The 19,185-nt window shown below is 38.5% G+C and overlaps 1 protein-coding gene across 1 annotated transcript in view; it reads left to right on the top strand.

Annotated features, from left to right (window-relative positions):
• The window catches only part of CLCN5 (chloride voltage-gated channel 5), a 43,759-nt gene extending 34,577 nt beyond the window's left edge, over positions 1 to 9,182 (top strand). The window contains exons 8-11 of the mRNA XM_054566425.1: positions 865 to 1,051; positions 6,847 to 7,245; positions 7,388 to 7,604; positions 8,949 to 9,182. Of these exons, the coding sequence (XP_054422400.1) occupies positions 865 to 1,051; positions 6,847 to 7,245; positions 7,388 to 7,604; positions 8,949 to 9,039 (894 nt within the window). The 3' untranslated portion in view covers positions 9,040 to 9,182. The remainder of the gene's footprint in view (positions 1 to 864; positions 1,052 to 6,846; positions 7,246 to 7,387; positions 7,605 to 8,948) is intronic.
• The last annotated feature ends 10,003 nt before the right edge of the window (positions 9,183 to 19,185 follow it).

The following is a 19,185-nucleotide window of genomic DNA, read 5'->3' as shown; positions in this document are numbered from 1 at the left end:
AGTTTCAGACCATCAGACCCAGCCAGATTCAAATATATTCCAAAAATCAAACACAAGCTATTAAAAAATAACCTGTTTTTTATTATTCTTATCATCATATTCCTCTCTTAGCTCAAATTGAGAATTCACTGTAATATTTTAGGAGTCACAAAAGAGTGGGAAGACAGATGAGGGTTCCTTTTCTGGACAGTCATGCAACCACAGTCATTATCTCATTTAAAAGAATTAATAGTTTAATCTTTCTTTTTATTGTTACAAAATAAACTGAATCCTCATGTGCCATTCTTTTTGTATGTGCAATGAGTTAAGATTCAATATATGAGAGTAGTTATGAGCATTCCACTTAAACTTAAGCACCACTATTTACTAAATTTTGGCTGTAGGTGAGTTACTTAACCTCTCTGAACCTTGGGTTCTTTGTGATTTGGGAATAATTGCACCCACCTCCTGAAATCTTAAGTTTAGAGCATCCAGAATAGAAAATAGTATTCAATAAAGGATAATTTTTTTGATAATAATTCAAAATTGGGGAGATGTCTGTATATACGAGAAACTCCATCTGTTTTCCTTTTTCTTTGGGAAAGGCTTGTTTGCCCCCAGTTCTGTGTTTGTCTCGAGAGTTCAGGCTGTAGCCTGATGGACTCCGAAGAAGGGTAAGATTCTTTGCAGTCATACTTGCCTTCATGTCCCAGAGAACCTCTAGTCCCTGTAGTGTTTCATAAATTTTTACAGCCACTTGCTAGCATAATGCATAGTTACATTGTCATTGGCCTGTTTGCTCTGCAGAGGGTCAATTCTGTACCCTTACATACACCAGGCAATCCTGTCATTTCTCACTAACCTTATATTGCTTTCTCTTTACAGATCCCTTCTGGCCTCTTTATCCCTAGCATGGCTGTTGGTGCCATAGCAGGTCGACTTTTAGGAGTAGGAATGGAACAGCTGGCCTATTATCACCATGACTGGGGCATCTTTAATAGCTGGTGTAGCCAAGGAGCTGATTGTATCACTCCTGGCCTTTATGCGATGGTTGGTGCTGCAGCCTGCTTAGGTGAGTAGTGTTTCTATTAATTTCAAAGAAGTTGCTACCCAGGTGACATAATAAAGAATGATGTTAAACACAATTGACTAAAGGTTTTTTAAGTGACCATTTCCTTTTGGGTTTGCCATTTTTCAAGTGCTTTAAGAAAACATTCTTGATTGCCCAAAATAGAGGGTTTTTTTTCCCCCATACTGTCCTGCCCTGAGTTTTTTCAAATATATCAAGCCTATTCCTCCATCCTGGTCTTTGTACTTGCTGCCCCCTCTTCAAAGAATGCTCCTCCCCCAGCCTTAGCATAATTGGTTCCTTTTGGCCTTCAAACTTTTTGCTAAATGTTTTCCCTCAGAGCATTCTTCTCTAACTGCTTTATCAAAAGTAGGTTCCCCTATTGTCTATGATAGCATACTCCTTTATTAAATACTTGCTAAATACTTAAAAAATAAAAGCATCCTATACCCTAAGAACACCAAAACGCCAATACAAAAGAACCTATGCATCCCTATGTTCATAGCAGCACAATTTACAATAGCCAAGTGCTGGAAGCAACCTAAATGCCCATCAGTAGATGACTGGATCAAAAAATTATGGTACATATACACAATGGAATACTATGCAGCAGAAAGAAAAAAAGAACTACTAAACTTCGCGACAGCATGGATGGACCTGGAGAGCATTATGCTAAGCGAAATAAGCCAGGGGGCGAAAGACAAATACCATATGATCTCACCTATAAGCGGAACCTAACCAACAATGCAAAGATGCAAGGAAAATAAGACCAGCCACACTGAAAGGAAAAGAAATCAACAGAGACAAGAGGGAAGGAGGCGGGGGGGGGGCGGGGGGAGCGGGCAGGGAAAAGGAAGGGAAGGGGAAAATCAAGGAACATATAGCAAGGACTCATGGACAAAACCAAAGGGGAAGAGCTGAGGGAGGGAAGGAGGGAGGGGGCAAGGGAAAGTGGTGGGGAGTAGGCAGAGACAAATGTATTTGAAAAAATAAATTAAAATAAAATTTAAAATAAATAAATAAATAAATAAAAGCATTCTTTACCATACATTTACATTCCTCCACTTTATAAGTAATTTTACTCTCAAATTCAATTATACTGAGGAAATCATTAGAAATTTACAGAAACATAACTGCATCATGGTATTATTTATAATAGCAAAAAGTTGGAATCAACCTAAATGTGTACAGTAAGGAACTGTTTAAATAAATTATGGTACATCTATTTAATATTATATTATGCACCCATTGAATATGATGTTGATATTTAACATCTTTAAATGCAGTGTTACATAAATGTCTTTTAAATTTTTTTATTGTTATTCTGTTACAGTTGTCCCAATTTTCCCTCCTTTGCCCTCCTCTACCTAGCCCACCCCCCACTCCCACAGTCAGTCCCCACACCGTTGTCCATGTCCATGGGTCATTCGTACATGTTCTTTGGCTTGTCCCTTCCCCTGATTCCCACCATTATTCTCCTCCTCTCTCCTCTCTGGTCAATGTCACTCTGTTCATTCTATGCCTCTGGTGCTATTTTGCTTGTTGGTTTATTTTGTTCAATAGATTCCTCTTATAGGTGAGATCATATGGTATTTGTCTTTCACTGACTGGCTTATTTCACTTATCATATAGTCTCCAGTTTCATCCATACTGTCACAAAATGTAGGAGCTCCTTCTTTCTTCCTGCTGTGTGGTATTCCATTGTGTAAATATACCACAGTTTTTTGATCCACTCATTTACCGATGGGCACTTAGGTTGCTTCCAGCACTTGGCTATTGTAAATAGTGCCGCTATGAACATAGGGGTGCATAGGTTCTTTTGAATTGGTGATTTTGTATTCTTAGGGTATGTTCCCAGTAGCAGAATTGCTGGGTCAGAAGGCAGTTCCATATTTAGTTTTTTGAAGAAATTCCATACCATTTCCCACAGTGGCTGCACCAATCTGCATTCCCACCAACAATGCACTAGGGTTCCCTTTTCTGCACATCCTCACCAGCACTTGTTTGTTGATTTGTTTATGATGGCCATTCTGACAGGTGTGTGGTGATATCTCAGTGCGGTTTGCATTTGCATATCTCTGATTAGTGACATTGAGCATCTTTTCATATGTCTATGGGCCATCTTCATGTCCTTCTTGGAGAAGTGTCTTTTAAGATCCTTTGCCCATTTTTTTAATTAGATTGTTTGCCTTCTTGGTGTTGAATCATATGAGCTCTTTATATATTTTAGAGGTTAAACCCTTGTCCAATATACCATTGGCAAATATGTTCTCCCATACTTTTGGTTCCCTTTTTACTTTATGATGGTTTCTTTAGCCACGCAGATTTTTAGTGTGATGTAGTCCCATTATATATATATATATATATATATATATATATATATATATACACATATTTTATTGATTATGCTATTACATTTGTCCCACTTTTTCTCCCCTTTATTTCTTTCCACTCTGCACCACCTCACCTCCAGTATTCCACCCCCAACACACACCATAGTTTACATCCGTGGGTCATACATATAAATTCTTTGGCTTCTCCATTTCCTATACTATTCTTAACCTTCCCCTGCCTATTTTGTACCTACTATTTATGCTGCTTATTCCCTGTACCTTTTCCCCTAGTCTTCCCCTCCCCCTCCTTGCTGATCTCCATTTCTCTGATTCTGTTCCTGTTCTAGTTGCTTGCTTGGTTTTTTGGGGTTTTTTTAGGTTCAGTTGTTAGTTGTGAGTTTGTTGTCATTTTACTGTTCATGGTTTTCATCTTCTTATTCATAGATAAGTCCCTTTAACATTTCATATAATAAGGGCTTGGTGATGATGAACTCCTTTAACTTGACCTTATCTGGGAAGCACTTTATCTGCCCTTCCATTCTAAATGAGAGCTTTGTTGGATAGAGTAATCTGGGTTGTAGGTCCTTACCTTCCATGACTTGGAATACTTCTTGCCAGCCCCTTCTTGCCTGCAAGATTTCTTTTGAGAAATCAGCTGATAGTCTTATGGGAACTCCTTTGTAGGTAACTCTCTCTTTTCCTCTTGCTGCTTTTAAGGTTCTCTCCTTATTTTTCACCTTGGGTAATGTAATTACGATGTGCCTTGGTGTGTGCTTCCTTGGGTCCAACTTCTTGGGGACTCTCGAGCTTCCTGGACCTCCTGGAAGTCTATTTCCTTGGCCAGATTGGAGGAGTTCTTCATTATTTTTCCAAATAAGTTTTCAATTCTTGCTCTTACTCTTCTCCTTCTGGCACCCCTATGATTCGGATGTGGGATCGTTTAAAGTTGTCCCAGAGGTTCCTAAACTTCCCCTCATTTTTCTTTTGAATTCTTGTTTCTTTATTCTGTCTGGTTGAATGTTTATTTCTTCCTTCTTCTCCAAATGGTTGATTTGAGTCCTGGCTTCCTTCCCTTTACTGTTGGTTCCCTGTATATTTTTCTCTATTTCACTTTGCATAGCCTTCCCTTTTTCCTCCATTTTTGTGACCATACTCAACTAATTCAGTGAGCATCCAGATTACCAGTGTTTTGAACTGTGCATCTGATAGGTTGGCTTTCTGTTCATCACTTAGTTCTATCTGTTCTTTCACTTTGGTCATATTTTTTTGTCTCAGCCCACCTGTTACATTAGTAGGGGCAGGGACTTAGGTATTTGCCAGGGCCTAGAGAGCAACCCAAGTTGCTGTGTTGTGATGTTTTATGTAGGGGAGGGGTCCAAGAGAGAACAATGCTGCTTGCTCGGCTATTGGCAGGCTTTCTGTCACTTCTCTCACTACGCACAAGCTAATTGGACACTTTTAGTGCTGATTCGTGGGTGGGTGTGTTTGTGTACATTCTAGGGCTCTGTGGGTCTCTCCAATGGACTCTCCTGTGAGGCTGGGAGTTTCTCCTACTGCCACAATCCCTGCAGAGGTTTTGAAGCTTTCTTCTCCCTCACTGGAACCCTGGATTGTTCAGTCTGTCTCACTCCCCAGCTGTTTCTCCCAGTTTATCTGCACACAACTGTGGGATCGCCCAGTCTGCCAGCCCCCACTTCACCAACCTGGTCCTCCAGCCACTGCCTTGCTGCATGTCCTCTCCGCCCCTCCTACCGGTCTGGATGAATGTTTCTTAACTCCTTGGTTGTCAGACTTCAATACAGTTCAATTTTCTGGCAGTTCTGTTTTTTTCTAATTTGTTGTCTTTCTTTTGGTTATGCGAGGAGGCAAAGTATATTTACCTATGCGTCCATCTTGGCCAGACTCAATTTTCTGGATTCTGTTAAGGCTTATTTTTTGGCCTAACATGTGCTCTGTCTTTGAGAATGATCCATGTGCACTTGAGAAGAATGTATATACTTCTTATTTGGGGCAAAATATTGTGTATGTATCAATTAAATCCATTTGATTTAGTGTGTCATTTAATGTTGCTATATCCTTGTTGATTTTTTGTCTGGAACATCTGTCCATTGTCAGTAGTGGGCTGTTTAAATCTCCTATTATGACAGAGTTGTCAATATCTTCCTTAAAGTCCACCAAGATTTCTTTTATATATTCAGGTGCTGCTATATTGGTTGCATATATGTTTACAAGAGTTATGTCCTCTTGTTGGACTGAACCCTTAAGAATATGAAATGACCTTCTTTATCTTTTCTTATGACCTTGGTTTTGAAGTCTATTTTGTCAAATGTAATGATTGCTACACTAGCATTTTTTTTTGGTTTGTTTATTTCCATTTGTGTGAAATATTTTCCTCTATCCCTTTACTCTCAGCCTGTGGAAATCTTTTGCTCTGAGGTTGGCCTGTTGTAGACAGCATATATCTGGGTCATGTTTTCTTATCCATTCAGCTACTCTGTGTCTTTTGATTGGAACATTTAATCCATTTGCATTTGAGGTTATTACAGATAGGTACTTATTTATTGCCATTTTTTATATTGTTCCTATGTTTTTTTTGCTCTATTTCTTCTTCTTACAAAAGGTCCTTTAACATTTCTTGCAGTGCTGGTTTGGTGGTAATGAACTCCTTTAACCTTAGTTTGTCTGGGAAACTCTTTATTTGTCCTTCAATTTTAAATGATAGCCTTGCTGGGTAGAACAATCTAGGCTACATGTTCTTAGCTTTCATTACTCTAAATATTTCCTGCCAATCTCTAACACCTGTAGTGTTTCTGTTGCGAAATCAGCAAAGATTGTAATGGGGACTCCCTTGTATGTAACTAGCTGTCTCTCTGTTGCTGCCTTTACAAATCTCTCTTTGGATTGTGGGGAATTAAACATATAATATGACGTTAGATGTAAAAATACATTTTTGCATAGTGAACAACTTGAAAAAGTAAAAAATACATTTTTGCATAGTAAACAACTTGGAAAAGTCATTCAGATTCTGCTTATTTAGAAATAAGCAGAAAAAAGTCATTCTGCTTATTTCTAGGTAATGAACTTTCTTTCATATCCTTATTTTTTATTTTCTGAATTTTCTTCAATGTGCCTGTACATCCCAGAGAACCTCTAGTCTCTATAGTGTTACACAAATTATGGATATCTTCCACAATTACTTTTGTAATTGGGGGGAACAACAGATGAAACAAAAAGAAGAATCAAGAAGGCATCTTGTAGTGTTGTAGATGTTATTTTGAGAACTCTGTAAACATTGTAAACTTTCTTTAGTGTATTGCTGAGGTCTGTGCAGTTATATGTGAGACCTCTTTTTAGTAATGTTTCTGGTAAATAAGCTTTTCCTAAATGGGGCCTGGAGGAGGGTGATAACTATAATAAATCTTATACTTTTCCTGCCTTCAGTAGCCTGTGTCTGTTACTTTGCAGGTGGGGTAACTCGGATGACCGTTTCTCTTGTTGTCATAATGTTTGAACTAACTGGTGGCTTGGAATACATTGTGCCTCTGATGGCTGCAGCAATGACAAGCAAGTGGGTGGCAGATGCTCTTGGGCGGGAGGGCATCTATGATGCCCACATTCGTCTCAATGGATACCCCTTTCTTGAAGCCAAAGAAGAGTTTGCTCATAAGACCCTGGCAATGGATGTGATGAAACCCCGGAGAAATGATCCTTTGTTGACTGTCCTTACTCAGGACAGTATGACTGTGGAAGATGTAGAGACCATAATCAGTGAAACCACTTACAGTGGCTTCCCAGTAGTGGTGTCCCGGGAGTCCCAAAGGCTTGTGGGTTTTGTCCTCCGAAGAGATCTCATTATTTCAATTGGTAAGGATTCCAGAAAAGGGATAATATAATCTATTGTGGAAATAAATATTCATGAATGGGGAAGATGGAGGGAAGAGGGGAGTAGTTAGGAGCCAGAAATAACACTTTAATTTTCAATCCCCCCCCCACACTTTTCAAATAGAAAATGCTCGAAAAAAGCAGGATGGAGTTGTGAGCACGTCTATCATTTATTTCACTGAGCATTCTCCTCCAATGCCACCATACACTCCACACACCCTAAAGCTTCGGAACATCCTGGATCTCAGCCCCTTCACTGTGACTGACCTTACCCCCATGGAAATCGTCGTTGATATCTTCCGCAAGCTGGGACTGAGGCAGTGCCTGGTTACACACAATGGGTGAGAACTCTTTGGTGAAGGCAAATTGGATTGTGGGAAGACTGTAGAGAGATAAAGAAAGAAGAACCTAATACATATGAACATTAGTAGTGTTCATAGGCCTTTTTGAAGCTCTGAGATGAAGGTGGATGTGTTTCCTTTATCATCATAATTAATAAAAAAGGAGTTTGGGGAAGAAAATGGGTTTGAGAGGTGTAAACTGCTGGTTGCGCATTATAAATAACTCAGTTCCTCCCCACAAAGGAAGCAGCTGTGTTTTTATGAACAGGCAGCACTGAAAGTATAATGGTATTAAATAGTATATGTGTAGTATTTGATCCTTACAGTACCTTTGCTATTATTTGAGGATGAGAAAACCAAGTTTCAGTGAGGCTGAAAGATTTACACTAAGGCTCCCAGTTAACATATAGTAGAGGTACCCTTTAAACATAAGTCTTTTGACTCCCAACACCAAGGTGCTTTCTTTCTGGAATCTTCCTTCCTTCCTTCCTTCCTTCCTTCCTTCCTTCCTTCCTTCCTTCCTTCCTTCCTTCCTTCCTTCCTTTCTTCCTTCCTTTCTCTTTCTTTCTAATTTATAAATCATGTTTATACTATTACAGTTGTCTCAATTTTCTCCCCTTTACCCCCCTCCACCCATCCTACCCCCTACTCTCTCAGTCAATTCCCACTCTGTTTGAAATATTTCTTATCCAGTAAAGGAAGAGGTGCTATTTTTATTAGAAAAGAAGGGAAGTTGAGGAGAAGGGTATGTAATAGATGTCTTCTAGTTTTTAAATAAGGAAGGAGACTTTCCCTAACTGATTCATTCAACATTTATTGAATAGTTACTTTATATAAATGTATTCCACCTGACTCTGAGGAGACACAAAAATGAATAAAACCCTTCTCTGCCTTCAGGGAGTATACAGTGTTATAGGGAAGTAGAGAAGCTAAGAACATATGAGTGCATATAGTACAACAGCAAACAAGACAAGTGCACAGAACATGTTGCTGGGAGGAGGGCACAATTATTGCTGGCTTATAAATCAGGGAAGTTGTTCTGAAAGAGGGACATTTGAACTGGGTTGCAAAAGATAATTAAGATTTGCATATGCAGAGAAGAATATTTAAACCAGAGGCGATAGCAAGATCTCAGATCTAGAGGTAGTAATGCTTGCAGTGCTTTCAGGGACCCATGCATTTCCCTCAGGCCTGATACACGTATCCTAGTCCTGCTATCTCATCATCTGTAAGTGCAGATAGTGTTCAAAGTTGAAAAAGATTGAGGTGGAAAAGTGCCACCTTTGACAATGTTATTTTGATTACAGATTTATTTTTGTTTTGTTGTCTTCTTTTATCTTTTAGGCGATTGCTTGGAATCATTACCAAGAAGGATGTGTTAAAGCATATAGCACAGATGGCGAACCAAGATCCTGATTCCATTCTTTTCAACTAGAATCATAGGAAGGACATTGCAGACCATGGATATATTTTATTAACTGGGTACTCAAAACACATTTCCCATATTTGAATGGTGAAATTATATTAGTGTGTTGTCTCTTTCCTACAAGTTAACCAGTTGCACTACATAATAATTTCTGGAAATTAATCTTCTCTTTAGGAGAATGTGTCATTAGGCTTCTGTGATGTTGCATTTGGAAGATTTCATGAAAGATTAAACAAGATTGCTATGGTTTAATTCTTTTTCTTTTTTAAGATAATTTTTAAAATTTTAAACATAATTGTTAGCCAATATGCAATCACTGAAAACTATGCAAGAAAAGTTCCAACCATCGTGACCAATAGCCTACAGGAAACTCATGAAAAAGTCATTTTTTTTTTTGGACTCTTACTATCATTGGTGAAAGATGAAGTGTAAATTAAGTGGCTTTGCTTTTTCAACCACAGAAAAGAAAGCCAGAAGGAAAATAGTAATAGTATTTTCCAGACTGTGAAAACTCAGTTCAAATATTATCTTGTTCCTGTTATAATATTTAGCATTATTAGTTTGTGTGCTTATGTTTATGTTAATTTTAATATCTGATTATAAGACAGTGCTGCTTTGGTTAATCTCCTCTAAGTGAATTTAGAGAGGTTGATTTTATAGCTTGCTTGTTTCTGGTACTCTTTTGAAGTGCACAAAGTTATAGAGCTTTCTCCTTGTCTGCAAGAAGGGTAACTTTCCAGATGGTATTCGTTAGCTAGTAGACAAGGACTTTGCCATGAATTTGTTAGTAGCAAGAAGTGATTTCTCCAGATGAATGATTAGTGAAGTTCTAAGCAAAGTTAATGACTAGGAAGTTTAAAGTTTCGTGAGGTTCCAACTCATCCTCTTACCCAGATGCCACCTTCATGAATGATGGTGCTTTAGGCTTCTGGAATATGTAAGGATAGTAAAGGAAACCAAGTCTAGGCTGCATACTGGTAAACTAGGGAAGATTTTGAGCTGTATCTGCATTCTCATGCGTTCCTTCATAGAGACAACCAGTACTAAAATAACTGGATTCCCATGCCTCCTCCCAGTGTTAAGTACATAGAACAGGCTGGTGTTGTCCCTGTGAACATGAATTTAGGCTTGGGATACTTTCAAATATATTCAAGGCATTGGAACATAAGAGGCAGCTCTGACTCCCTTGAGGCTCCTTAGAATTCTTAATAAAATGCAGAACCATCCTAAGACCCAGGGGTGTGGACAAGGCCTGGTGACACCAAAGGTGCTTGTATCCAATGAAAAGGTGCCTGTCTGAATTTCCTACCACCTTAACTGCAGTAGAAAACATCACAGTCTAGGGACACCTGGTGGAATTACAGAACCCACCACCATCATTCTGACCACTGTTTCATTTTCTACAGTTTTACCCACCTACAGTTGTTCCTCTTCCATTCTTTTCCCCTTCCTACTCCTCAATCCCTAGTCCTCTCTTTGGGATCGAGCACTCTGCCTGGTTAATTATTTCTATTACAGAAAAATAATTCCCAGGGGAGTCAAATTATAACCAAGCCTCAGTAATTTTACGGCATATGGACCAGAAGTAACAAACAGCCATTGACTTTGCTCTGTAACCCAGTCACTGCTGCCATGCCTCAATTTCCACACCAGTGCCCACAGCAGTGAGACTTGAACTGCCAGGGGTGAAAGTTCAGCCTTTTCCATTTTACAAGTATTTTTCCAGCACTTCTCTCCATCCTTCCGGCCCAGAATCAGCAGTCACTAGGCATATCTTTCCCAGCCCTCCACATTCCCTCCCCTCCCCTCCCTTCCTCAAACATCTCATACCTCATTTTAAGAGCTGCTGATCTGGATTCTAGGATTTGTTTTACCCCTAGTTCTTATCTTTCCCAAATCTGAAATTATGTTATTGCCCAGGACTAGGTAGTCAAGGCTTATATTGATTTTTATCTTTAAAATATCAAGACAGTCGTCAGAGTTTTCTATTTTAAGTATATTACCATAGCATTTTAATGAAAAAGAAAAACTTTCTAGGTTATATTGTATGAAAGTCATTATTCAGTAACTTTACATCTTTTGTCCCTTCCATGCCACTGATTTTCTCACATGAGATGTGGCTATTTTGCCTGTCTACCCTTCTATATTGTGTGGAAACCAAAGTTCTTATCTGTGTATTTCTGGTTCACTACCTAACTTTTCTTATTAGCCACCCAACTAAAGTTTGCAAAACAGGAAATGTTAGTATTTCTGGTATTTGATGATAATGAAAGGTTTTGTTGCTTTTCATAGTGCAGCAGAAATATGGAGGGTGTCTTAAGTTTGCCTTTGTGTTTCTTCTAGGTTCTGTTTTTAATTTTAGACAGATGAGCCAGTGTTAAGGTGCTACTTCAGAGACTAAATTCAAGAAATCAGATAACACTGTGCCAAGGTAAACTTTCTAGATGCTAAGCACCGATTGGCCCTTCAGAAAATAATATCCCTGATACCTCATTCCTGATAAATCTCATCCATTAACCTCAGCTTCTCAGGAATTCTTGTAACTCACATGCTAGAAGTAGCTGTAGTGTACGGTATCCATTATATGTCTAATCCTATGGTTTGGCTTCAAGGTTGGCTAATTGTGGTTAGAGTTCCCTGCAGACTGCTAACTTAGCACCTTAACACTCCAGTTTCTTGTCTTCAGGCAAAGGAAAATGTTCTGACATTGTTAATTCAGCAGTTAAACATACTTAACCAACAAACAAAGCTGGTGTAGGGAAGTCTGTCAGTAGCCTCAAATGGCCACAGACCTCAATGGCAAAAGACTAGATAATCTGTGATTTTAAAATGAATAAAATGAATAGGAGTTAAAACTAGTCTATTTTGGTATTAAATAAGAAAACTACTCAACACAAGGGAAAGATTTACAAAAGAATGATAATAAGTACTTCAGGATTTTCCAAGAAAAAATATCTGGTACACATCCACTCATTAAAGGAGTGAGTCTATAGTTTTATAAAAGTCTGCTGTATTTTGTATCTTCAGATCTTCAATGTAAAAAAATAAAGAAGCCCATGCAGTTAATAGATGATTAGTTATACCTTTGGATGGAAGAAGCAGGGGACTGTAAATGCAAAATAATGGCCACTTTCAAGATCATTTGTATTTAAAAGTTTGTTCAGATTCTATTCTTTTTTCCTGGCTCCGGCATCCTTCTGGCTTAGCCCAGCTGTGGAACAGAGGTAGTATAGTGCACAGAACAGATATTCTCTGGTGAATAATCTGACATCGACAATACTTTGGATTTGCCAGCTGGCAGAGGAAATGATTAATTTATTGATTTAACTGCAAAGCAGTTCAATTGTTTTGACACCAAAGGCTGAATCTGAACCCTTTACAGGAAGAGCAGAGCACAGTATAAATTTTTCTAGTCAGTTTTCAATTGTGTTTGAATATAAGAATGATAAATTAATGGAGACTTGGTATGGTATAAGGCTGTGAAGTAATTCTCAATCATGTTATGAAGCTGTTCAGGTGTGGAGGGAGCAAATACGTTTTTTAAAAACAGCATGCAATAGAGTTCATTATAGAACGTAATTGTTGCTGTATGTTTTAAATATTTAAATCACCCATCCTGGTTGGGTCTTGATCTTGGTTTATTTTGTTGGGTGATGAGAAGGAAGGTGTACTTTTTACCCTGCAGTATCTTTTTTTTTTTAATAAATCATAAGGAGTGCAATTTTTGAACCTGAGTTTCTAATGACTGTGAAGACAATACTGAGAATTTGAAACATCCAGTGTGTTTTATATTGCCAGAGTACTTACTGATGACTGACCACATTGTACTGTGAAGAATTGATTTACCTACATTAGATCAGAGCCAAATACAGGAAGTCCATCGGTTCAGAGAAAGCAGGAGAGCATCTTTCATGACAGTATATGGAGTGTTGAGCTTTTGAAAACGCTGAGAAAAATTAAGAATTTAGAAAGTCAATGGGAGATAGAATATTGAGTACTTTAAAACATAGATGTCATATATGTGCTCTGAACTTAACTATCCAAAAACCTTAATTTTTTTTGACCACCTCTGGGATTGCTTGGATTCCCTTTGGAGAGGAAATGGAGAGTTATGGCAGTGGAAAAGCCCTAGTAAGAAAATATATGAGTTTATGTAAGATGGTGGAAGGAAGGCCAACCATATATCCTGGTATTTATAAACTACTTGATCATGTGCCTCAAGGGGACAAAAAGTCAAATAGTTTCCCAAAGACCAGACTTTCCAAACAAAAGGATTTAGCCTGAGTGAGTCTACTTTTATGGAAATGGCTGACATAGGACAAGACATCTACTCATGCAAGAGGGGAGCCACTAGTGCCATTGCCTAAATGATAAGCTTTTGGTAGATTGTCTTGAATTTTGATAGCAAAATATTTTTAAATCTATATTTTTAGCCTCCTAACTATATACTTCTATATTAGAAAGAAAAAGGTGAGGTTTTCTCAGATCAGAGCTCAGGGAGCTGTATAAATTTGAAGTGAAATCAATGTAATGTACCTGTGGTGACCACTCAGCTTTGTTCTGCTTCAATTTCAGTTGTTTGCTCTGAGGAGAGAAATTCTTGGAATAGTAGGTGTTAGCAAATTCAGGTTATTCCATGAATATTTGCTGGCCACAGTCATTTCTAAACATCTGGATCTGGGCAGTTTTGAAGTGATAAAGGAAACAACATTGGTTTTTCCACTGTGTAGTAATAACCCAAGAAAGAAAGAATTAGATTTGTGGTGTTTGTGTTTCTTGGATAGGGCCTGTTGGGTCACCCAGCCCAATCCCAGAGTCATACATTCCTACCTCTAAGTTCCTGCCAAAGGGTTTTCAGCCTCCGTTTGCACACTCATGGAGTGAGTGAATGAATGCCTTGCCTAAAAAAAGGCATTTAATGGTATAAAATTATGAGGATTTAAAAAAAATGATCTCTGCCTCTCTTTCTCTCTCCTTCTATCCCACCCTCTTTACCACTCTTTTTTACCCCTTTGCCTCTCTCTTTCTCTACCTCCTCCCCTAAATTCAAAACTTTCTCAGTTGTTATGAGCATATTGATTCAAATGTGAACCTTGGAGAAAGGAGAGGATCATTCTGAAAATAGAGAATGAAAGATAATTATCTGATTTTATGGGGCCAACAGAGCTTTGCTCCACTGTCAGGGAAAAAACCAGTGGTATTTATTGGGCGTGTCAAGGGCTTTAGCATCCTGAAGGCAGATTTTATATATATATATATTCATTGCTAAACCTTATTATAACCTACCAGTCCAAACCTATTGAAAGTCAGAGGCAGTCTAGGATTTGGTAAGTGAAATGCCAACTTGCAAAATGGAGACAAGGGGATGGCCTGAGATGGTTTTATCAGGGTGGAAATCTTCAGCCTCATTATCATATTGAGTGTACCTCAAAATATATTGTTATTTAAGAGTGTTCCTTTTCACTCCTCCATTTTACTTTATCCTTTCTCCGTCCTTTCTCTTCTATTGTCCTGCCTTTTTAGTACTCAGCTTTTTAATAAGTATTTACTTTTTTATTATATATTTGGTCTTTTGGGACTATGTAATGATTAAGAATTAATTTCATTCTAGATAAAATGATGTGTTTAATATTTTGTTCTTTTAAACTATCTTTTGAGCTATGCTGCTAACTAGGTACGGGCCACAAAGGAGTTGAGCCTGACAGACAGCACCCTGGTCATATCACTTAAGGATGACATTGATATCATGATGGTGACTCTTCTTCATTTGACCAAGGCCAGCATCCTGCTCTTACCTCTATCCATTCATTTCTGACTACAGGAGAAATACCACCCTTTTGGTGAGCCAATGAGGCTAGGAGGATCGGGGGGTTCTAGCCCATGGACCACTATATGAGTATGTCTGAAATAAGCTCATTTGTAGGACAGGCTCCAACTTCGGTAGCCAAAGAAAATCTGTCTGACTCAACATTTTAGTTCCTAAGAGTTGGTAGAAGTTTAGCTGAAGCTAACCTGTAGACATCAACTAGGCATACAGACACTAGCATCAACCAAAGCTAATAGAGCCTGAGTTTCCACAGGAAGCTTGGTGCTGAGCTGTTCAAAGCATTTATTTATTTGAATGTTGCCAACCCTATAGTCATACTTTCTTAGCTTTATTCTAACTTTTAGAGATGTTGCTCCCCACTCATAGGCACAGCCTGTACCAAAGCTGTGAGTCACCGCTCACTTCATTCTGCTCCTTGGTCATGTATAGCAACAGTCTAAAAAGGAAGACATGGGCTGGGGAGTTAGGAGACCTGGTTTATATTCCTTATGCTTCTACTAACTAGCCTTGAGATCTTAACCGTTCTGTGCCTCAGTGTTCCCATCTACAAAATGGGGATAGTGTTAATTGCCCTACCTACCTCACAGGGTTGTTGTGAGGATAAATTGAGACAATGAATGGAACATACTTTGACTAGTAAGTGCTATGCAAATTGTATGAAATGGAAACAATCATGTTGAAGGCAATGGAATGGACATTGGCAAAAGGGTTAATGAGATTGTCTAGCCCTTTTTCTCTGTGGCTTAAACTGAGGTCTCCATTGCTTTATACATTTCCACTTAGCACAGATTTGTAATTATGCATGTAATAAAGCACAGCCTTATCCAACTTGGTGTCTGGTGTGTTTCTGAAGACTCAATTTTGTACCTGACTTTTAATCATAAAATAACATGGCTGGTATAGCTCAGTGGCTTGAGTGCTGGCCTGTGAACCAAAGGGTCACCAGTTCAATTCCCAGTCAGGGCACATGCCTGGGTTGCAGGCCAGATCCCCAGTACAGGGTGCGTGAAAGGCAACCACACATTGATGTTTCTTTCCCTCTCTTTCTCCCTCCCTTCCCCTCTGCCTTAAAATCAATCAATCAATCAATCAATCTGGGGGAGGGTACAGGGGTTGGGAGAGGATACTATAAAAGGCAACTGAAAACTCCTACTAGGAAGTTCACTTCTTTATAAAGATTTATTAAGTAATTATTTTTACATTAACAGATTCAGTAATACTTTTTACCATAAGGGGACACATGAGGGACAGCTTATGTTTTCTGAGCAATTCCAGATATCTCATTTATTATGGCTACTTAAATGTTCCTGCCTCATACATTGGTGATACTTTCCTGATGGCTTGAGAATTAAGAGGGAGCTGTAGTTTTTCTCTTTTTTTGAGCTTTTAATAATATAAGATTATGGGCTTTGATAGGGCTCTTGCCTACCTAATGTCAGTTTTTACAAGGAGTATGATGGGTGACTGAAAAACATTTAGAGTTAAATGTTTGTAACCCTACTTCAAAACAGTAGGGTTAGTATGACTCTTTTTATGGTGTATTGAGAACTCCCTGAAGTGACAAAGGAGGGGACTTTTCAGGGAGGTAGTTGAATAAGCAGACTATTCCTTTTCATACTTCTCTAGAAAACAGAAGACAAAGTAAAGCTATACAGTAGATCCCCGAATAACTTTGTTTTGTTTAACATCCTTTGGTTATAACATTGATGAGATGCTTAACTCATTTATGTCATTTAGCCTGTGGTAAAATTGGTTTCATTATATGTCATTTCACTTAGTTGAAGAAACTCTCAATGACATTAAGTGAGGACTTACTGTACTTAGAAGTATGGCTTTCTTACTTTCTTACTCTATTGTTTCTACATCTGATTGTCCTTCCTACCCCTCCCTCTCTCTGTTAACCAGACCACTAATAAGGCAATTTGTGTGTACAATGTTTCATTTAAGAATTCCTTCAGTTGAGGCAACTTCAAGATGGCGGAGGAGTGAATGGAAGTCGCACCGACCTCCTCCCAGGACCAATCTGTAATTACAACTAAAATATGGAGAAATCACTTGGAACAAACAACTGACAATACAGCAAGAGAGGAGCCTTATAACCTCGGACAGACAGAAAAATCAGATTTAGCACAACCTAACAGGTAAGAAGTGTGGGAGAGACTCAAGAAGGCAGGCAGGATGCCTTTGGGAGACAGCACCAGAAGGATATTTAAACGGCCAGTTGGATCACCCTGAGAAGATCAGGGTCTAAACCATAACTTGGGATCTCCAGCCTACAGCACCAGAACCCAAAAAATACACAGATGACAAACAACTGAGAAAAGTGGTAGGTTGCTCTCTGCCAGAGACGGGTGACTGGAAATGCAAAGAGCCTATGAAGGGGCAACACATAAATTTTTATTTGCAGCCACTTACCCTGAGCTCCAGCAAAGGCAGAGGCAGAGTGGGCTGGAGACGCCTGAGGAGAGACTGAAGAAGGAGGCTTTAGAGAGAGAACTGAGAGAGTAGCTGGTGGGAACCCGGTGCTGATTCATCCCCCATACAGCAGCAACCATCTTGCTCAGGCAGACCACTCCTCTGAGCAGCAGCAATATGAGAGGGCACAGTAGCCCTGCCCACAGGAAGGATTCTGCATTAGACTGGTGGTGCCTAAGCCTGACTGTTGAGTGCAGAGTGACTAGATTAAAAACTGAAGGAGACAGCCACAGACAGTAGATTCCTGGAAATCTCCAGCAGACTGCCTAAGCTCAGATAGGGTCAAATCTGACATCATCAGAGGCAGATCCAGAAAGAAAAAACAGCAGTCTCCAACCATAGAAGTTCATGCCACAAAGTAGGGAAATCAAGATAGATCAATTTAAGAAGCAGAAGCAAAAAAGAAGAGTCTCACAAATAATGGGAAGACAAAGAAATACCTCCCACTCAAAGGGAAAGGAGGAATCCCCACAAAAAGAACTAAATGAAAAAGGCAAGCCAACTATCAGATACTGAGTTCAAAACAATGGTTCTCCAAATTACAAAAAATTAGAGGGAAACTATGAGGAACTTACCACAAACTATATCAGCATGAAAAAGGACAAAAAAATTTCCAATAAGAGGCAAGAGGAAATGAGGAATACAATTTCTGAATTGAAGAACACGGTAGAAGGAATCAAAAGCAGGCTCGATGAAGCAGAGGATTGAATCAGTGAGCTGGAGGATAAGGTAGAATAAAGCTCTCAGAAAGAGCAAGAAAATTAAAAAAGACTCAAAAAGAATGAAGAGGTGTTTAGGGAAATGCAGGACAATCTGAAATGTAATAATACTTGTTTAACAGGGATACCAGAAGGAGAAGAGGATGAGGAAGGGATAGAGAACCTGTTTGAAAAGTAACGATGGAAAAATTCCCTAATTGGAGGAAAGAAAAAGTCACACAAGTCCAGGAAACACAGAGGGCCCCTTCAAGAAGAATCCAATGAGGCCTACTCCAAGACACATCATAGTTAAAATGGCAAATATCAAAGACAGAGAATCCTAAAGGAAGCAAGAAGAAACAGGTAGTAATATATAAGGGAGTCCTGATATGGCTAGCGGCTGACTTCTCAACAGAAACACTACAAGCCAGAGGGAATGGCAAGAAATGTCCCAAGTAATGAAAAGCAAAGGTCTGCAACTAAGACAGCTTTTCCCAGCAAGGCTCTCCATTAAAATGGAAGGCGAAATAAGGAGTTTCCCAGACAAAAGAAGGCTAAAAGAATACGCCTCCACCAAACCAGCATTTTGAAATATGCTAAAGGGACTGCTTTAAGAAGATGAAGAAAAGAGTCTATGAATACTCACTTTCACAGTCACGAATACTTGATATTACCAATATTTTTAATACTTATTAATCAAATTGTGACCATGATGTGTTATTTTAAATGTCACATTATTTGTTGAAAAGAAACCTTTTTTTTTTTGTATATTGCCTATTTCTATTATTTTTTAAAAAGCTTTAAATGACTTTTTGGTTTTCTTTATCCATTTTTGATTAAATGTTTGTAGAATTTTTGTCCTAAGAAAACTATTAACCCTTTTTTTAGACGTTTTGCAAGTACTTTCCTATTCTATTACTTATCCTTTAACTTTTTTTATATGTATATTGCTGTATAGTCTTAAATGTTTAATATAGTCATATTGTCAATATTTTACTTAATAGCTTCTTGTTTGAATATTTTACTTAAGGGTAAGAAAAATATTATTTTATATTTTCTCCTAAAACTCCTTATATTTTACATATTGATTTTTAACTCACCTGAATATTGTTTGTATAATGTGTAAAATAAGGCTCTATATTTGTTTTATTTCAA

The sequence above is a fragment of the Pteronotus mesoamericanus genome, unplaced genomic scaffold, assembly GCF_021234165.1.
Source record: "Pteronotus mesoamericanus isolate MK-2021 breed Mesoamerican mustached bat unplaced genomic scaffold, CSHL_Meso_final contig_173, whole genome shotgun sequence".
In the NCBI taxonomy this organism is placed as follows: Eukaryota; Metazoa; Chordata; class Mammalia; order Chiroptera; family Mormoopidae; genus Pteronotus; species Pteronotus mesoamericanus.
The sequence above is the reverse complement of the archived record's forward strand: the minus strand, read 5'-3'. Positions and strand labels throughout refer to the sequence as shown.